At 40.2% G+C, this 13,916-nt stretch overlaps 3 protein-coding genes across 3 annotated transcripts; 2 read left to right on the top strand and 1 right to left on the bottom strand.

Annotated features, from left to right (window-relative positions):
• Nucleotides 1-2,009: 2,009 nt before the first annotated feature.
• On the bottom strand, nucleotides 2,010-2,943 carry LOC108027733 (uncharacterized). The gene is made up of 3 exons (XM_017099285.3): nucleotides 2,762-2,943; nucleotides 2,593-2,706; nucleotides 2,010-2,533 (listed from the first exon to the last, which is right to left on the bottom strand). The coding sequence occupies exons 1-3, from the start codon at nucleotides 2,831-2,833 to the stop codon at nucleotides 2,090-2,092; spliced, it is 630 nt and encodes a 209-aa protein (XP_016954774.1). The 5' UTR covers nucleotides 2,834-2,943; the 3' UTR covers nucleotides 2,010-2,089.
• Nucleotides 2,944-9,730: 6,787 nt separating this feature from the next.
• Nucleotides 9,731-11,614, top strand: LOC108027945 (apolipoprotein D). The gene is made up of 6 exons (XM_017099574.3): nucleotides 9,731-9,819; nucleotides 9,883-10,003; nucleotides 10,661-10,791; nucleotides 10,851-10,930; nucleotides 10,998-11,096; nucleotides 11,208-11,614. Exons 1-6 carry the CDS (start codon nucleotides 9,800-9,802, stop codon nucleotides 11,432-11,434), a joined length of 678 nt encoding a protein of 225 aa, XP_016955063.1. The 5' UTR covers nucleotides 9,731-9,799; the 3' UTR covers nucleotides 11,435-11,614.
• A 510-nt stretch (nucleotides 11,615-12,124) lies between these two features.
• On the top strand, nucleotides 12,125-13,795 carry LOC108027946 (apolipoprotein D). Its single transcript, XM_017099575.3, has 6 exons — nucleotides 12,125-12,197; nucleotides 12,260-12,380; nucleotides 12,951-13,081; nucleotides 13,137-13,216; nucleotides 13,283-13,381; nucleotides 13,446-13,795. The coding sequence occupies exons 1-6, from the start codon at nucleotides 12,181-12,183 to the stop codon at nucleotides 13,580-13,582; spliced, it is 585 nt and encodes a 194-aa protein (XP_016955064.1). The 5' UTR covers nucleotides 12,125-12,180; the 3' UTR covers nucleotides 13,583-13,795.
• The last annotated feature ends 121 nt before the right edge of the window (nucleotides 13,796-13,916 follow it).

The raw sequence follows: 13,916 nt of genomic DNA, 5'->3' as shown, positions 1-13,916 counted from the left end.
CGTTAAATAATTCATGTCAGGCCGCACCGAAATCGAAAAATGGAGGGAAAAGCGGCAAGAAGCGAACCGAATCCGAAGCAATGAAAGCCAAATTAAGCAGTGGAAAACGTTTAGCCAGATGGGGGATGTATAATCGGTGGAGGCTGGGGAGTTGTACAGCTGGATAGCTGGATAACCAGGAGCCAGGCTCTCCAAGGATATGCCCAGCTGGGCGCCCCAGGAGCGCCTGATTTACGTTGCAATAATTTTCATCTCATTTTCATTACGTTTCCGAGCTTATCCGGGCAGCCTTTCCTGCTACTTTTTCTCCAGGATTTTCACCGTCTTTTGCTTTTTGCATAAGGCCAAAAGGTGAGAAGCTCGTTTGGCCTGCAGGTCGCTCTATGCCGGGGTGGCCACTTGAGCCCGGCTATTTATCATTCCCCCCAGAGCTTATACATAAGTTCCAGCCTGTCCATAGGCTTCTGCATCCCGTAGTCCTCGGTTACCAGGCCAAAAGCCCCCTCCTTCGTCCAACAGCTGTGAAGTTTCCATGGTGTTGTTTTTTTCTCTGTTGTTTCCTGCAAGTGCCATCAAAAGTTGTGAACAAGTTGCAGGTTTGAAACAACAACGGAACAGGAATAAAAAGGATCAACAAGGTACTCAACACCAGCCAGATAAAATTGGAATGGCAACGAGTGTGGCACTTCACAGTGGTGACAGATTTACATCAATTATTGAACAGGTGCGGGGTAACAGGTTGCTCTCGGATGGGAACAGGAAATCGGGTATGAAATGGGCAGATCTTCAGTAGCAGGGACAACTACTTAACCCAGAAAACAAAAACAGAAAATATTTATGTTAGATTTTTTTTTAAAGAATAGGTAAGATTGAGGTTGTCAAAAGAAAATAAAATATAAATAATATTTTCAAATAAATGTCTTTTTTTTGTAACTCCATCTTCTCCTAAAATATTTAATGTAATAACATTATTAATCTACATAAAACTTAATAAAAAACCTCAAAAGATTTTAAATATCTCTCCTTTTCCATTTTTTTTTTTATTTCATTTAAGAATACCATTATTTCTGAAGCAACTCTCGCTGAAAACTTTTCCCCAGAATGTTTAACTTTTTGATTTGCGTACAATTGGTTTGTGCCTTCTCCAAAATCCTCACATCCGCTTCATTAAGTACTGAGTCCTTTCGAAATGCTCGGCCAAAGGCAAAGCGACTTAGCTCCGAAAAAGGATTTGCAAATTCAAGAAGGAAAGCGAAATCCTTTTGCAGGCAACTCAATTAGTTGCACGCATCCATTAGATATTCCAGGCACAAAACAAACGAGTAAAGCGATTGCAAAGCCATCGAATGGCCGAAGGCCCAAGCATCCCAAAAAGAGGGGAATTCGGGGGACCAAGGTCCTAGAAGGGAGGGGGATTATTTTTTGGCCGTGCAGGAGGTCAGACCACAAACAAAGATGTCACGCAGTGCGTTGCCCGAAGGGATTTGGCCATTGGTACGCCCAAAAATATAATATATGACATGTTGTTATGAATACTAATGCGAGCTGGAGGGTAAAGTGGGGGAGACTTAAAAGTTTAGGCCAACGACTGCTTTGCATAGTCCAAAAATATATTTATTGACAACTGGTTAGGGATATGGACTCCACCCACTGGAGATTAAATGGGGTATAAGGAAGCTGCTGTTGGTTTATGGGTTCCCATACCGTCATGGGTACAAAACTAAAAATAATTGTGTAATGCATTTATTAAATAAATATTCATTATTTACTAAAGCTTCTAAACAAGCAGTTTCTGTTTAAAAAAAAAAAAAACCGGGCTCCACTTTAAACCTTCGAAGTAATCCAACCGACTCCACAGCACCTCATAATCTCCTCTGGATTTCCGCCTCCTCTTCGGCTAGAACATAATCAAATCAATTGGCAGACAGGAAAAGAGCAGACAGTTGGCCCAACCAACTGCGACTAATGCGTCGCCATCAGATATGCAAACAATCGGCGAGCTAGACGAATTTTCTGAAGTCACAAAGTTTATTAAACCGGACTATGATGCTGGATGAGGTATATTATTTGCTGGAAGAGGGTGGGCTCCTCAGTTGTGCTCCTTGGGCTTCTGGGCTGGTTTCTTGCAGACACTGCGCAGGACATCGGGCAAGGGACCTCCCGAAAGGCCCAGCACAGCACCCGGCTGGATGTTCCTGATCAGGTTGAAGAGGCGCTGGTGTTGATAACTGCTGGTCGGTCCAGTCTTGTAGATCTTGTCATCCACATAGACCACATCGATGCCCTCGTCCATGATCCGGGAGTGGTAGTGGTGGTTGTGCGGAAAGAAATCCAGCAGTGTGCCGAGTTCCTTGGTGATCAGAGAGTTCCGCTCTTCGGCTGGCTGCTTGACCAGAAACACCACGATGGACTTGTCGCTGTAGAGGCTCTGACCAGCCGGCATCACTGTCAGCTCCACCACAGCCCTCTCGCAGCAAATGAACTCGGGCTCATAGGGTTGCATGGCATGGAAGGTCAGGAGAGTGGGATCCGGCTGGAAAAATTGATTATTGAATTGGACTAATTACTTGAACTCCTTCAAATAAAACTCACGTTAAATCGCTTTCTGTAGGCGTGCAGCAACTCCTCGGTACTGTAAATTGTGCCATGCCATTTCGGCGGCAGATAAAATTCAGTGTCCGCCGATGTCAACAGCTTAGTGCCATGCTAGAATCAAATATAGATTTAGCACGTGTCACGATAGTAATAATCCCACATTTACCAGATCATAAGAATAGGTGTTCAGGTTCTCCGCAGTCACCTCCTTGGGGAATCCAAAATCGTCCAAGAACATGATATTAAGGCTTAGCCTTTAAATTTAATTGGAATTTTTTTTTATTTTTTTATTCAAAGCCTACTTTTTCTGGGGCTTAATCAATGCCCTTTAGAAAAGCTTATTCAGTAGAAATTCTGGAGGAAACACGTTTTGATTGCAATTTAGTGTGAACGCATTTTTTCAATCCAAAATCCGTAACTTAGGTCACTCTTCAGTGTTGTACAACAGTAAAAATAAAATAAATTAAAGCAATATTTGTATTCAGTATTTTTACAAGGTTAGATGATATTTGAAATTTTCACTTCCAGATAAAAAAAAGTTTAAGGAATCAGGCATTCCTTACACATTTTTCGGCATTCAAAAAAATAATTTTTTGCTTGGAGAACGTGTTTGATTTGAGGACTATAAGTCGGCCTCCAATTCGAACTCGCAAATTCAAGGTTGCATTTCACAAGTGATTTCCTATACCCAGAGCTGCATTTCAGGCCACAAAGAGATGCCAGGGAGGTGTCACCGCCCGTTTCCAAGGCGATTATCTGGGCTCGCTTGGCCCCATAAATTTGTCCACGCCCATAACTGGGCTGACAACTTAAGTGCGGTCATGTTTTTGGGGTCCGGCTCTCCCCTCCATTAGGAAAACAATTACAGACGACACTGACAGGCCCGAAATGCCAAAATGCCGGCCGAAACTGAAACTGAGATCCTGGACACATTCTGCTGGGAGCAGAGGAGCAGCACACTGGGGCAGGAAGAGATAGCAGTCGGCGTCTGGCCGGGATGTGGCCATAAATTATGAGTTTGTCGTCACATGCTGGCGGTCTTAGCCGGTGGTCATGTCTATTAAGTAGCCCTTAGAGGCTCCCACTGTTCATCTGTCCGATTTCTGACACTGCCTGGGGTTTGTATTTTGCCAATCCTTTGGCTTTGCATTTTCCGGGGCCTTCTTTGCTGACCGTTTTGTAAACTTTTCCTAGGTGCTTTCGCTGGCTTAACCCGCCCGCAAATGCAAATCCTCAAGACATAAATTATAGCCCAGAAATTCCTTCGGTTTCTGCTTCATTTTCATGCTCACGAACTAGGCGAGCGTCACATGTGTGTCTAAGTGATTTTCAATAAGTTGCGACTTCCTGGGGTTGGGTCAAAGTTTTGGGGCACGATTTTTCACAGCTCCAGATGTCTATATATACATATGTATATATAAATAGAGAGAGAGAAGTAACATAATTTATGGCGCCTTCGCATGTGGCTGTGTGTCTGAGCCGGCGGATTTTCGCAGGCGTCGATAATGACGAGCGATTTCTCATAGCCAAAAGTGAGTTTTGGTGGGGTGGGCGAATGGGAATGGGTGGCGGGGTATATAGAGGAGCTCTCATTTCGGCAAAGCACCAGCCATTTGCAGCAGCTGCGACCGACCTTTGACATCCCTTCCCCCAGGCCCGAATTCTTCACGTTCTCCGGCCCGAACTACAGGGCACGTAAAAACAAACTTGATTCTCGGCCATCAAAAAGCGCCATCCGTCTTCTAGCCAAACGTTCGCTTTGACTGCCAAGCTGCCAAGTACGCGACGTGATTCAATATTTTTACGAAATTATTTTTTAATCATAGTTGGACAGAAGTCAAGCAAATATGGAATGTAAGGAAAGGACATGATCGAATACAAAGTGAGCAGTTGGAAAGGTCCTTAAAGTGTGGAGCACAGAAAGAAAGGTTTATTGGAATGAATAGAGGTATATTTGATGTATGTTATCTAAGTTTCTTGTTATATAAATAAATATAAGTATTCATATACCTACTTAAAAAATGTAATTTAATTTAATTTAGTAAAACCCTATTTATTTTCATTTATATTTATTTTTTTATTGACATAAATTAATTTTAGAAAATGTCCAAGTCACTCTCAAAAACCATCTAACAAGTTCGAACCCTCAAACAAAAGATGACAACTACATATGGATAAACCACATCAGCACACACATAAACCATAAAAACAACCGAGAAGAAACCAGAAAAATGGCAAAGAAAACTTTAGCAATTTGCAAGATTTGCAGCTGGCATCGGTCGCCACTCTCGCCTATTAACGCAATCGAATGACGTTCTTGGCTCGCATTCGTATTTGGATTCGCCTTGCTCTTTGTGGTAAATGCCCGCAAAATGTTTGAAACGCTCAAATAGTGAAATGGCAACCAAATCAGCGGATCCCATGCCATCCTAAAAATTGCAATTGTGACAATGCTGACAATCTGCAGGCGACAGCCAACACCAGAGCTCCAAACGGAAGTCCAAGGGCGAGGAAAACAGACGGCAATGGCAGTTCCGTCTACATCTCTCGCAGCTTCTCGATGCACTGAGAAATAAATTTCAAAATGTTTGTGGAATTTTGATATATTAAAATATTATATAACATTCATACATTTACAACTCATTTTTTTAAAACATAGTGCTTAATAAGGTGGTTCTGCCGTCCTATTTATTTAAAAATTTGTATTTGAATATATTTTAGTTTGACACTACCATGCGTATATATATATTTTGTCCTTTCAGTTTATTTCAAACTTGAGCTTTTTTAGAACCTAACAATTTGTTCCCCGTGCATTGTCCATCTAGCTTCTGCCTTCATGGCAACGTCAAGAAAACGGCGACACTTACAATCAGTATGAAATTTACGCGATTTTCATTGCGGCAAATGGTTCGCTTTTTTCGGTATTAACATTTCTCGCCAGGCATTTGGGGGAGAATAAAGAAAGTGAGGTGTAGCTCACAGGAAAAGTGGGTGGGGAGGACTCCGGAGCCCAGCTGAAGTCGTGCCAATTTTTCAGTTCCTTTCATTTCTGGTTCGGCATATGGATTAGATGGTTATACTTAAGATGCCTTAAGTGAATTAGGTACTCAATCAGAAATTTATAATTTAAAAGAACAAATAACCGAACCAAAAATATTGTTATAATATTGAATTACAAATTATTTTAAATATTTATATTTACCTTTTGCCTCAATAACAGCCTTCGTTTTATTGGCTTATTTACCTTAAAGACTGATGTATTACATCCCAGTGGTCTTTAGTCTGGGCGATCTCCCCGAGGAGTGTAGGAAGTATTCGTTGTATCCCCGCAGGAATATGACTGTGCTCGCCGGTTGGCTCCTTGGCTCCAGCCATAACCGGGATAACAACAAACGGGCAAACAGCTCGCGGCTGCCACGAGCCAAAAGTGGCATCAGCTGCGGCAGTTGGCGCGGATATATCTTCCTGAACACTCGGGGAACCAGACCCCCACCCCGACATCTACTCCATCGCGGGCTGACTGACTCTAGCCGGGGATAATGCAATAAGCGTTGCCAACAAGCGCCCAACGTCTTCGTCCTGCGACTTTGAGCCCTCCAGCGAACTGCGTTTGTTTGTGGGTGGGTTCGGTTGGGTTAGGTTTTCAGCGAAGGGATTTTCCATGGGGCAGGCTGCACATGTGTGCCAGACAGGTTATGCGCTATAAAAAATTTAAGAAATTGCTACCAGCGCCAGCGCCAAAAACGACAATACTTACGAGCATTTCACAAATCAAAATACTTTCGAGAGTCGGTCCTTTCCCGCATCTCCTGCCCTTTTCTTTGTTGTCTGCCACCAGTGGTTATTGTTATTGTTCTTAATGTTAGCTTTCTTGTGTGCCAGACTTTTCCGCGTTTTTCACGAGTCTGGGGGAGCAACTGATGCCCAAAGGAGCGATGCGAAAAACAATGTGCTAAATAAATAAATTTGTCCAAGATTGCCACATCAAAATAAGGTGGGAAAACTTGGGATATGGCTGTGTGAATGGTTGGGTTTTATGGCGTGCCAGGTGATCAGGTGGGTGCTATGTTGATACAAGGATTTGGATGGGAATTGTAAACAAATAAAAGATGGGAGATCGTACAGGAAGAGAAATAATAAATTAAACATTATAGGATTACTAAGAAAACTATTAAAAATAAGGCTAAAAAGTACTGAATGAGAAGCAACAACAGCTATGGGTATAGTTCAGAATCCTTAAAGATAAGGATCCTAACTCCGAATCAATTATTCCTTTTCAGCCGTTTCTTGTTTCTGTGTGCAGTGCTTTTTTCCAGACTCCTTGGCCATATCTCTGTTTAATGGCAGCACTTCCCAAGTACCTCTCTGCCCCCTGGCAGCAAGCTAATCTATGGCCCATTGCGTGTGGGAGAACACGAGCAGTTGGTAATATCCTGCGAGAATGGCATGCAAAAGGGACAAGCTACAGAAGCGAGCACAAATTGCGTCATGTTTTGCAATTCCCACGCATTCTGGCCAGCTTCAACCGCCCCACCCCCCACTTTTCGCAACTCCCACGCTCGGGTTAAAGGTCGCCGGAGTGTGTCTCCACCCACTTGATGTTGCTGCTCCAGCTGTCCTCGCCTGGATGTTATTTAGCCAACAGTTTAGTGTGATCCCCCTTTGGGGGACTCGGACTGGGACTCCTTTTTTATGTCAACTGTTGATTGCAGCAGTCGCAGACGTCGAAACGTCGCCCCAGCCCAGCTGAACTGCAACAATAATCAAAATTAATTCAATTTTGGCGGCTGGCTTTAAAGGTAGCCACTTAATTAAATGGCCACACGCGAGCTCTATATACATGGAGCTATATCCGCATATCCTGTGGCACAGCACTGATTTTTGTATATCCCGGCAAAATTCTGTTTAAATCAAATTACATTCAGCAAAATGCCCATAAAGCGAATGAATAACCACAAAATATTCGAGCACTTAAAATGGCAAAGTGATTGAATTGTGGGCAGGGTCCTCGGAGATGCAAACGTGACACTATTCGCTCTCATATTTTTAAATTGATTTGTTTTTAAAAAAGTTTTACGTTTTTAAACAAATATTATGTTAAATTTAAATTAAAATTGTTATACATTTTAGTTTTTTAGTTAGAAAACGAACCTTCGATTATTAAATATCAATTGATATTCTTCGATTTCTGGCTATCACGTTCTCATCTCCAGTTGTCAATGCACTTTGAACCGCACATATGCACCACTGGGAAATGTCCTAATGGGGATCAACCGCAGTAAATATGAAGTACTGAATCCAAAACGTAGTTTATTTTATAATTTATTAAATTTAAAATTGTATTAAAAATACGATTAAATAATAGTCCGACAATGTGACCCCTTTAGGACGATTTTCCGATACGCCCCTGGCTCCGGCTTTGGGTACACCCAGAAAACTGCACTTATGGCCTGTAATAACCGGCTCTCATCTGTCCGCTTCCAGCTGCAGGCTTACGGTTGCCTTTGATCAAATTATCCCTGCGACCCCACTCCACGGGCCAGGCCTCAAGGATTGCACCTGTTTTTAAGCTCAGATGTCCGGCAAATGTGTACATATTTTAAATTTAATTACTACACGCCGCCTGCAACAAACAGTGGCAGCCACAGCAAATGCGAGCAGAGGCCATCCATCCAAACGGGCCAAGCTCAATCCTTTCATGGGGAAGAGCGCTATAAATTCCCGCACCCAAATAGTTGGCTGGCCATCCAAAATCTGCGCTAGCCGCATATGTATAAAAATATGAGTCTCTCCACGGGGGTGGATTGATATATTATAGTAAAATGTCATCAAACATGATTTATCATTTACTAAAATACATTTATAATAGTGAAAGTATAGTACAAGGTCTAAGAACTAACGTAAAACGATATTTATTTGAAATGCTGCATTATTTGCTTTTAAATCTAAATAAATCCAAGGACTCTTCTCCAACTTATCAGTTCACCCTCTCAGAAACATATATCACCTGGAATACCTCTTCTTTTCCCAAAAACCCTTCCATCCACACAGATGCTTCAGCGTTCGTCCTGCGGGCATTTTTGCACATTTAACTCAATTTGTGGTTTACATTTAATTAATTTAATAATATATGGGGGGAAATGAAATTTCTCTTCCCCCCAGCTGCAGAAAATACCGCAGAAATCTCGCCACTGTCAACAATTTTCCTGGCCAGGTTGAGAACGAGATAAAGGAACCCCAAATATGCGAGCATTTTATCTTATTTGATTTTAACCAGCGCAAGGCAAAGCGCATAACAGATGGCGCTGGCAAGAGTCTGAATAGATGGCGCCACAAATGCAATCCACACGATGGGAAAAGCTTTTCTGTGGGTGGGCGCTATTCCATATCATATAAAATGCAGAAGTCTCTTTGGAAAATCATTTAAAATTCGTATGCACCATCAATAAATATTTAAATTTAATTAGGTATTTAAAATTAATATTATATTAATTTTCTAATCTAAGAAAATTATTTTAGAATTTTTATTGCGTTCACTACAACTTTAACTCAACAACCAAAAAACATTTTTATTTTTTATAATTATTTTTGGAAAAACTGTTGAATATTATTAATTGCTAAATAAAAATTGTTTAAAATAGATGACTTCTTTTTTTTTAATGAAACGTTAATAAACTCTAGATAAGTTATGTGCAGTAATTTAATATTCCCACCTCATACTCTGTAGATACTGTCAACTGCATTTCATTTTGCCATTTTCAGGACATTGAACTAATTAACACGACGATCTCTCAATTGCAATTAAAATCATTCCGCTTAGCACGCGGAAGCCCTTATCGATAGAGCATTATCGCGCTGTGCATACAAAGTTATATGAGCAATGCCATAATACAGAGTTTGTTTTCTGTAATTGCCTAGTGGGTGTAACGAGAGCACTGGCAGGCGGCTATTTGCACGCCCCCAGCCCCTTCCACATTCAACCCCATGGCATTACGAACTTTCATCCAGATCGTCTGCATTTCACTATTGTTTGCATTACTTTGCGTCGGCGCACTGAAAAAAAGCTCGGGCCCCAAAACAAAGCTCTCGCAGCCCGCATATATAAGCTACAATGCAGCTGCAGTCGAGCCTCAGTTCTAAGCCAGAAGTAGACCAGATATTAAGTTCAGTGCAAAGCGATAATATCACGAAACTATATCCCAGAATGAGTCACCACCGGTCGAGGTACGCGGCACTCAATAAGTAGAGCCCTTTAGCTGTTTACATTTCACTTAATTATCGTTACAGTTCGCACTTGTGGCTGCTTATCTCGATGGTCGTTGGTGGAGTTTCTCTGGGAAAGTGCCAAGTTCCCTTTCCCGGGAAGTGCCCAGAAGTCAAACTACTGGACACCTTCGATGCGGAGGCCGTAAGTGATTTCCCTACCCATCAATCATGTCATATCAATCACCTTGCCTTAAAAAGTATCTCTAAGGTTTGAGCTTAGAACTAGTACTTAGTACTTAGTACTACTTTGACGTTTATATTTTATTCAAACTGTAACGACAATCTTAAGTTGGTGCCACTTTTAAATTTATTTTAATCAATTTATTATCTTAAGTACTAAGGCGTAAGCCACAAATAATATAAAGGTGAGTAATCATGACTCTACACATAAAAATGTGTTGTTCAGTTGTTCGGCATATCAGTTGATCGAAAATCAAAACAACGATAAGATAAGATACGAATTTCCATTAATTTCCACTAAAAACTATACCCTCCTTGTACTCCTCCTTCGTAAGAAGATATTCTTATCTTATAAGCCCAATTAATTTTTCAATTAGCGAATTTCTCGTTTCTTATCAATATTTAAAGTGAATATCAGTACCAGAGCGCGTGGTTTGTTTGGAAAGATTATAGAAGAGTGGGCACTTCAACATAGCTTGTTTAATGAGATGTTATCTTAACACCTGCTTAGATAAACAAAATGTTAATATTAGTTTGATTATTGGTATATTAAGATTATTTATTATTATTCATATTACTTTTAAGCAGGAAATAAGCAATTTATTTTCTTTTCCTTCAGTACATGGGTGTCTGGTACGAGTACTCAGCTTACCCATTTGCCTTTGAGATCGGCAAGAAATGCATATACGCCAACTACAGTCTCATTGACAATAGCACCGTGTCTGTGGTGAATGCAGCTATTAATCGATTGTGAGTGCGAAAGAAATTAAATTTTAACCAATGAACTTAATCAAAGCCAATCAAAACAGCACTGGACAAGCCTCGAATGTAACTGGAAAGGCCAAGGTCCTCGGCCCAGGTCAATTGGCAGTGGCTTTTTTCCCAGGCCGTGAGTAATGCCAAACTTTAACTGGTCTTCGGCACTGATTTTTGTTTATTTACTTAATTAATTTTAGAGCCACTCACGAAGGCCAACTACTTGGTATTGGGCACCGACTATGAGTCATATGCGGTTGTCTACAGCTGCACCAGTGTAACACCGTTGGCAAATCTCAGTGAGTTAATGAGGAAATGTCTATCCAAAAAGCTAATGTGCAAACTGTGTCTTAGCTAACTTGGGATGACAATCACTTATGACTGAATTTTAATTTATTTCTCATTTCCAGAAATCGTTTGGATCCTAACTCGTCAGCGCGAACCTTCAGCGGAGACAGTTGCTGTGGCCAAGAAGATCCTGGAAGATAATGACATATCCCAGGCCTTCCTCAGCAATACGATCCAGAAGAAGTGTCCCCAATTGAATGGGAATGATACTGAACTATCCGCAGAGGATGCCCTTGATGTGGATGACTTTGTGACCACTGTGGTGCCCAATGCCATCGAGAAGGCATGAGAGTGGCTTCGACGCTTCTACGAGCGTCTCTACGACATTTTTATGAACTTTTTAAGTTACTAAATGTTCTGCTCATTAAGTGTACAAATATCGACAGTTAAATGTTCTTTAATATATCAATTATAAATAGTTGTTATTGCGAGGAATAAAAAGTTATAAGTTATAGCCTTTCAAACTTAATATGTGTCAGAATAATGTTAATACGATTGACCATAATACTGAACTATCCGCAGAGGAAGACCTTGTGGATGACTTTGTGACTACTGTGGTGACTAATGGCTTCTTTTTGACATTTTTATAAACTTTTTAAGTTACTGTTATACAAGTGTACAAATATCGACAGTTAAAAGTTCTTTAATGAAACATTTAAAATAGTTTTATTGCGAGGGAAAAAAGTTTTAAGTTATAACCTTTCAAACTTAATATACTCGTATGTACTTGGCAATATGATTTTCACGTGCTATGATAAGAATAATGTTTGCAAATAATGATTGCTGTGGAAACACTGGCAGGCGGATAGTTCGAAGTCCCCTTTCCAAGTCTAATCTTCATCCAGATCGTCTGCTTTTTCCTGTTGATTACACTACTTTGCGTCGGCGCACTGGAAAAAAGCTTCCACGTCAAAAACAAAGCTCTCTCATCGAGCATATAAAAGTGGCAGTGCTGCTCTCGAACCTTAGTTCTAAGCCAGAAGTAGAAAAGAAATTTAGTTCAGTGAAGAGCGCTTATAAAATTGGTATTCTACAATGAATCACCGGTCGAAGTACATAACATCCATCACTTTGGGCTCTATGGCTTCTTATACTAACTTTATTCTGCTTACAGTTCGCACTTATGGCTGCTTGTCTCCATTGTCCTTAGTGGAGTTTGTCTGGGAAACGCTCAAGTGCCTTTCCCCGGCAAGTGCCCTGATGTCCAACTCTTGGACAGCTTCGATGCCGAAGCGGTGAGTACCTACCTCGAACGATCTACCCATCAACAACCTGCCTAATCGATACATTTTAATTGATCTCGGCAATTATTAGTAAATGTTGTTCATGTATGTATAGGGTCTGATGCTATGTATATTTAATTGAAAAAATAGCCCTTTTTGCAATAATGTTTTTTATAAAAGAGAAGTTATATTACAAATGTGTTTTTTGTGACTTCATTTCAAACTATTAACACTGAAATTTTAGTGCAATCGATTTGTAGAGAACGGTTTAAAAATTATTCAAAAAAGTGATCTTATTTTACTGTTGAGCAGTAACTATCATAAGAAATTTAAAACGTTGATAAGATAGGCATATTAAGTTATTTTTATTAAAAGCCAGTTACAGATTTGTAAGTAAACATTTATATCTAATCCAAAATTTGTCTTATCTTATCCTATAAAAATTAAAACAATTAATTGTTAGCGACAAGATAAGTGTTTTTTTAAATTAAACTTATAGAAATTTCTAGAAAATACTATTCAACGGTAATAACAATGTATATCATAGTCCTGTTATAAATATTAAAACAACTCTTTTTTCAGTACATGGGCATCTGGTACGAGTACTCCGCGTATCCCAACACTTTTGAGCTCGGACAGGAATGCGTCTACGCCAACTATAGTATCGTTGACAGTAGCACCGTTTCCGTGGTGAATGGTGGTATCAGCGGAGTGTGAGTACGAAACATAATAATTTAAACAATGATCTTTACAAAAGAATATCAACAGGACTGGTCAAGCCACGAACGCAACTGCAATTGCTAAGGTCCTTGGACCTGGTCAGCTGGCCGTGGCCTTTTACGAAGGACGTAAGTGTTTTTAAACATATAGTAGTCATTTAAAATAAGTTATTAAACTGAAATAATTAATTTCAGAGTCCCTAACGAACGCCAACTACTTGGTCTTGGGCACCGATTATGAGTCGTATGCCGTTGTCTACAGCTGCACCAGTATTACTCAGTGGGCAAACATCAGTAAGTCAAAGAGGAAATGCGCAAGCTAGCCTGGTTATAATGATCATTTAATTCTCATTTTCAGAATTCGCCTGGATCCTGACTCGTGAGCGTCAGCCTTCTGCAGAGACAATTGATGTGGCCAAGAAGATCTTGGACGACAACAAGGTTTCCCAGGAATACCTCAGCAAAACAGTGCAACAGAACTGTCCACAGTTGTAGAGGAATCGCTCTGGGTTGAATAACTTTGCTACTACTGTGGTGCAATGTCTTCCAAAAACCATGCGAATTTCTTTAGCGCTTTTACATGATGTTTAAGTTACTAAATGTTTTGTTATTGAAGTGTACATGCATCGATAGGTAATTGTTCTTTTATGTATCAATTATAAATATTTGTTTTACCAAGAATAAAAACAAAAATCGATGGAGCTGAAATGTTTTTAGTTTTTTATATATTTTTTTTGAATATTATTTATTGGGTGTAATGATCTAAAGAATTGGTTACGTATTTTAGTTCTACTTTCCTTTCCACACATCAAAATGAGCCGTAAAATCT

Source organism: Drosophila biarmipes, chromosome 2L (assembly GCF_025231255.1).
Source record: "Drosophila biarmipes strain raj3 chromosome 2L, RU_DBia_V1.1, whole genome shotgun sequence".
NCBI lineage: Eukaryota > Metazoa > Arthropoda > Insecta > Diptera > Drosophilidae > Drosophila > Drosophila biarmipes.
The sequence above is the reverse complement of the archived record's forward strand: the minus strand, read 5'-3'. Positions and strand labels throughout refer to the sequence as shown.

Coding starts and splice junctions, on each gene's coding strand:
- LOC108027945 (XM_017099574.3), top strand. CDS start 9,800: ATGAGTCACCACCGGTCGAG. Junction 9,820..9,882: donor ATGAGTCACCACCGGTCGAG/GTACGCGGCACT, acceptor TTATCGTTACAG/TTCGCACTTGTGGCTGCTTA. Junction 11,097..11,207: donor AACACCGTTGGCAAATCTCA/GTGAGTTAATGA, acceptor TCTCATTTCCAG/AAATCGTTTGGATCCTAACT.
- LOC108027946 (XM_017099575.3), top strand. Junction 13,082..13,136: donor AATGGTGGTATCAGCGGAGT/GTGAGTACGAAA, acceptor GAATATCAACAG/GACTGGTCAAGCCACGAACG. Junction 13,217..13,282: donor CGTGGCCTTTTACGAAGGAC/GTAAGTGTTTTT, acceptor AATTAATTTCAG/AGTCCCTAACGAACGCCAAC.
- LOC108027733 (XM_017099285.3), bottom strand. CDS start 2,833: ATGTTCTTGGACGATTTTGGATTCCCCAAGGAGGTGACTGCGGAGAAC. Junction 2,707..2,761: donor ACACCTATTCTTATGATCTG/GTAAATGTGGGA, acceptor ATTTGATTCTAG/CATGGCACTAAGCTGTTGAC. Junction 2,534..2,592: donor CCTACAGAAAGCGATTTAAC/GTGAGTTTTATT, acceptor CAATTTTTCCAG/CCGGATCCCACTCTCCTGAC.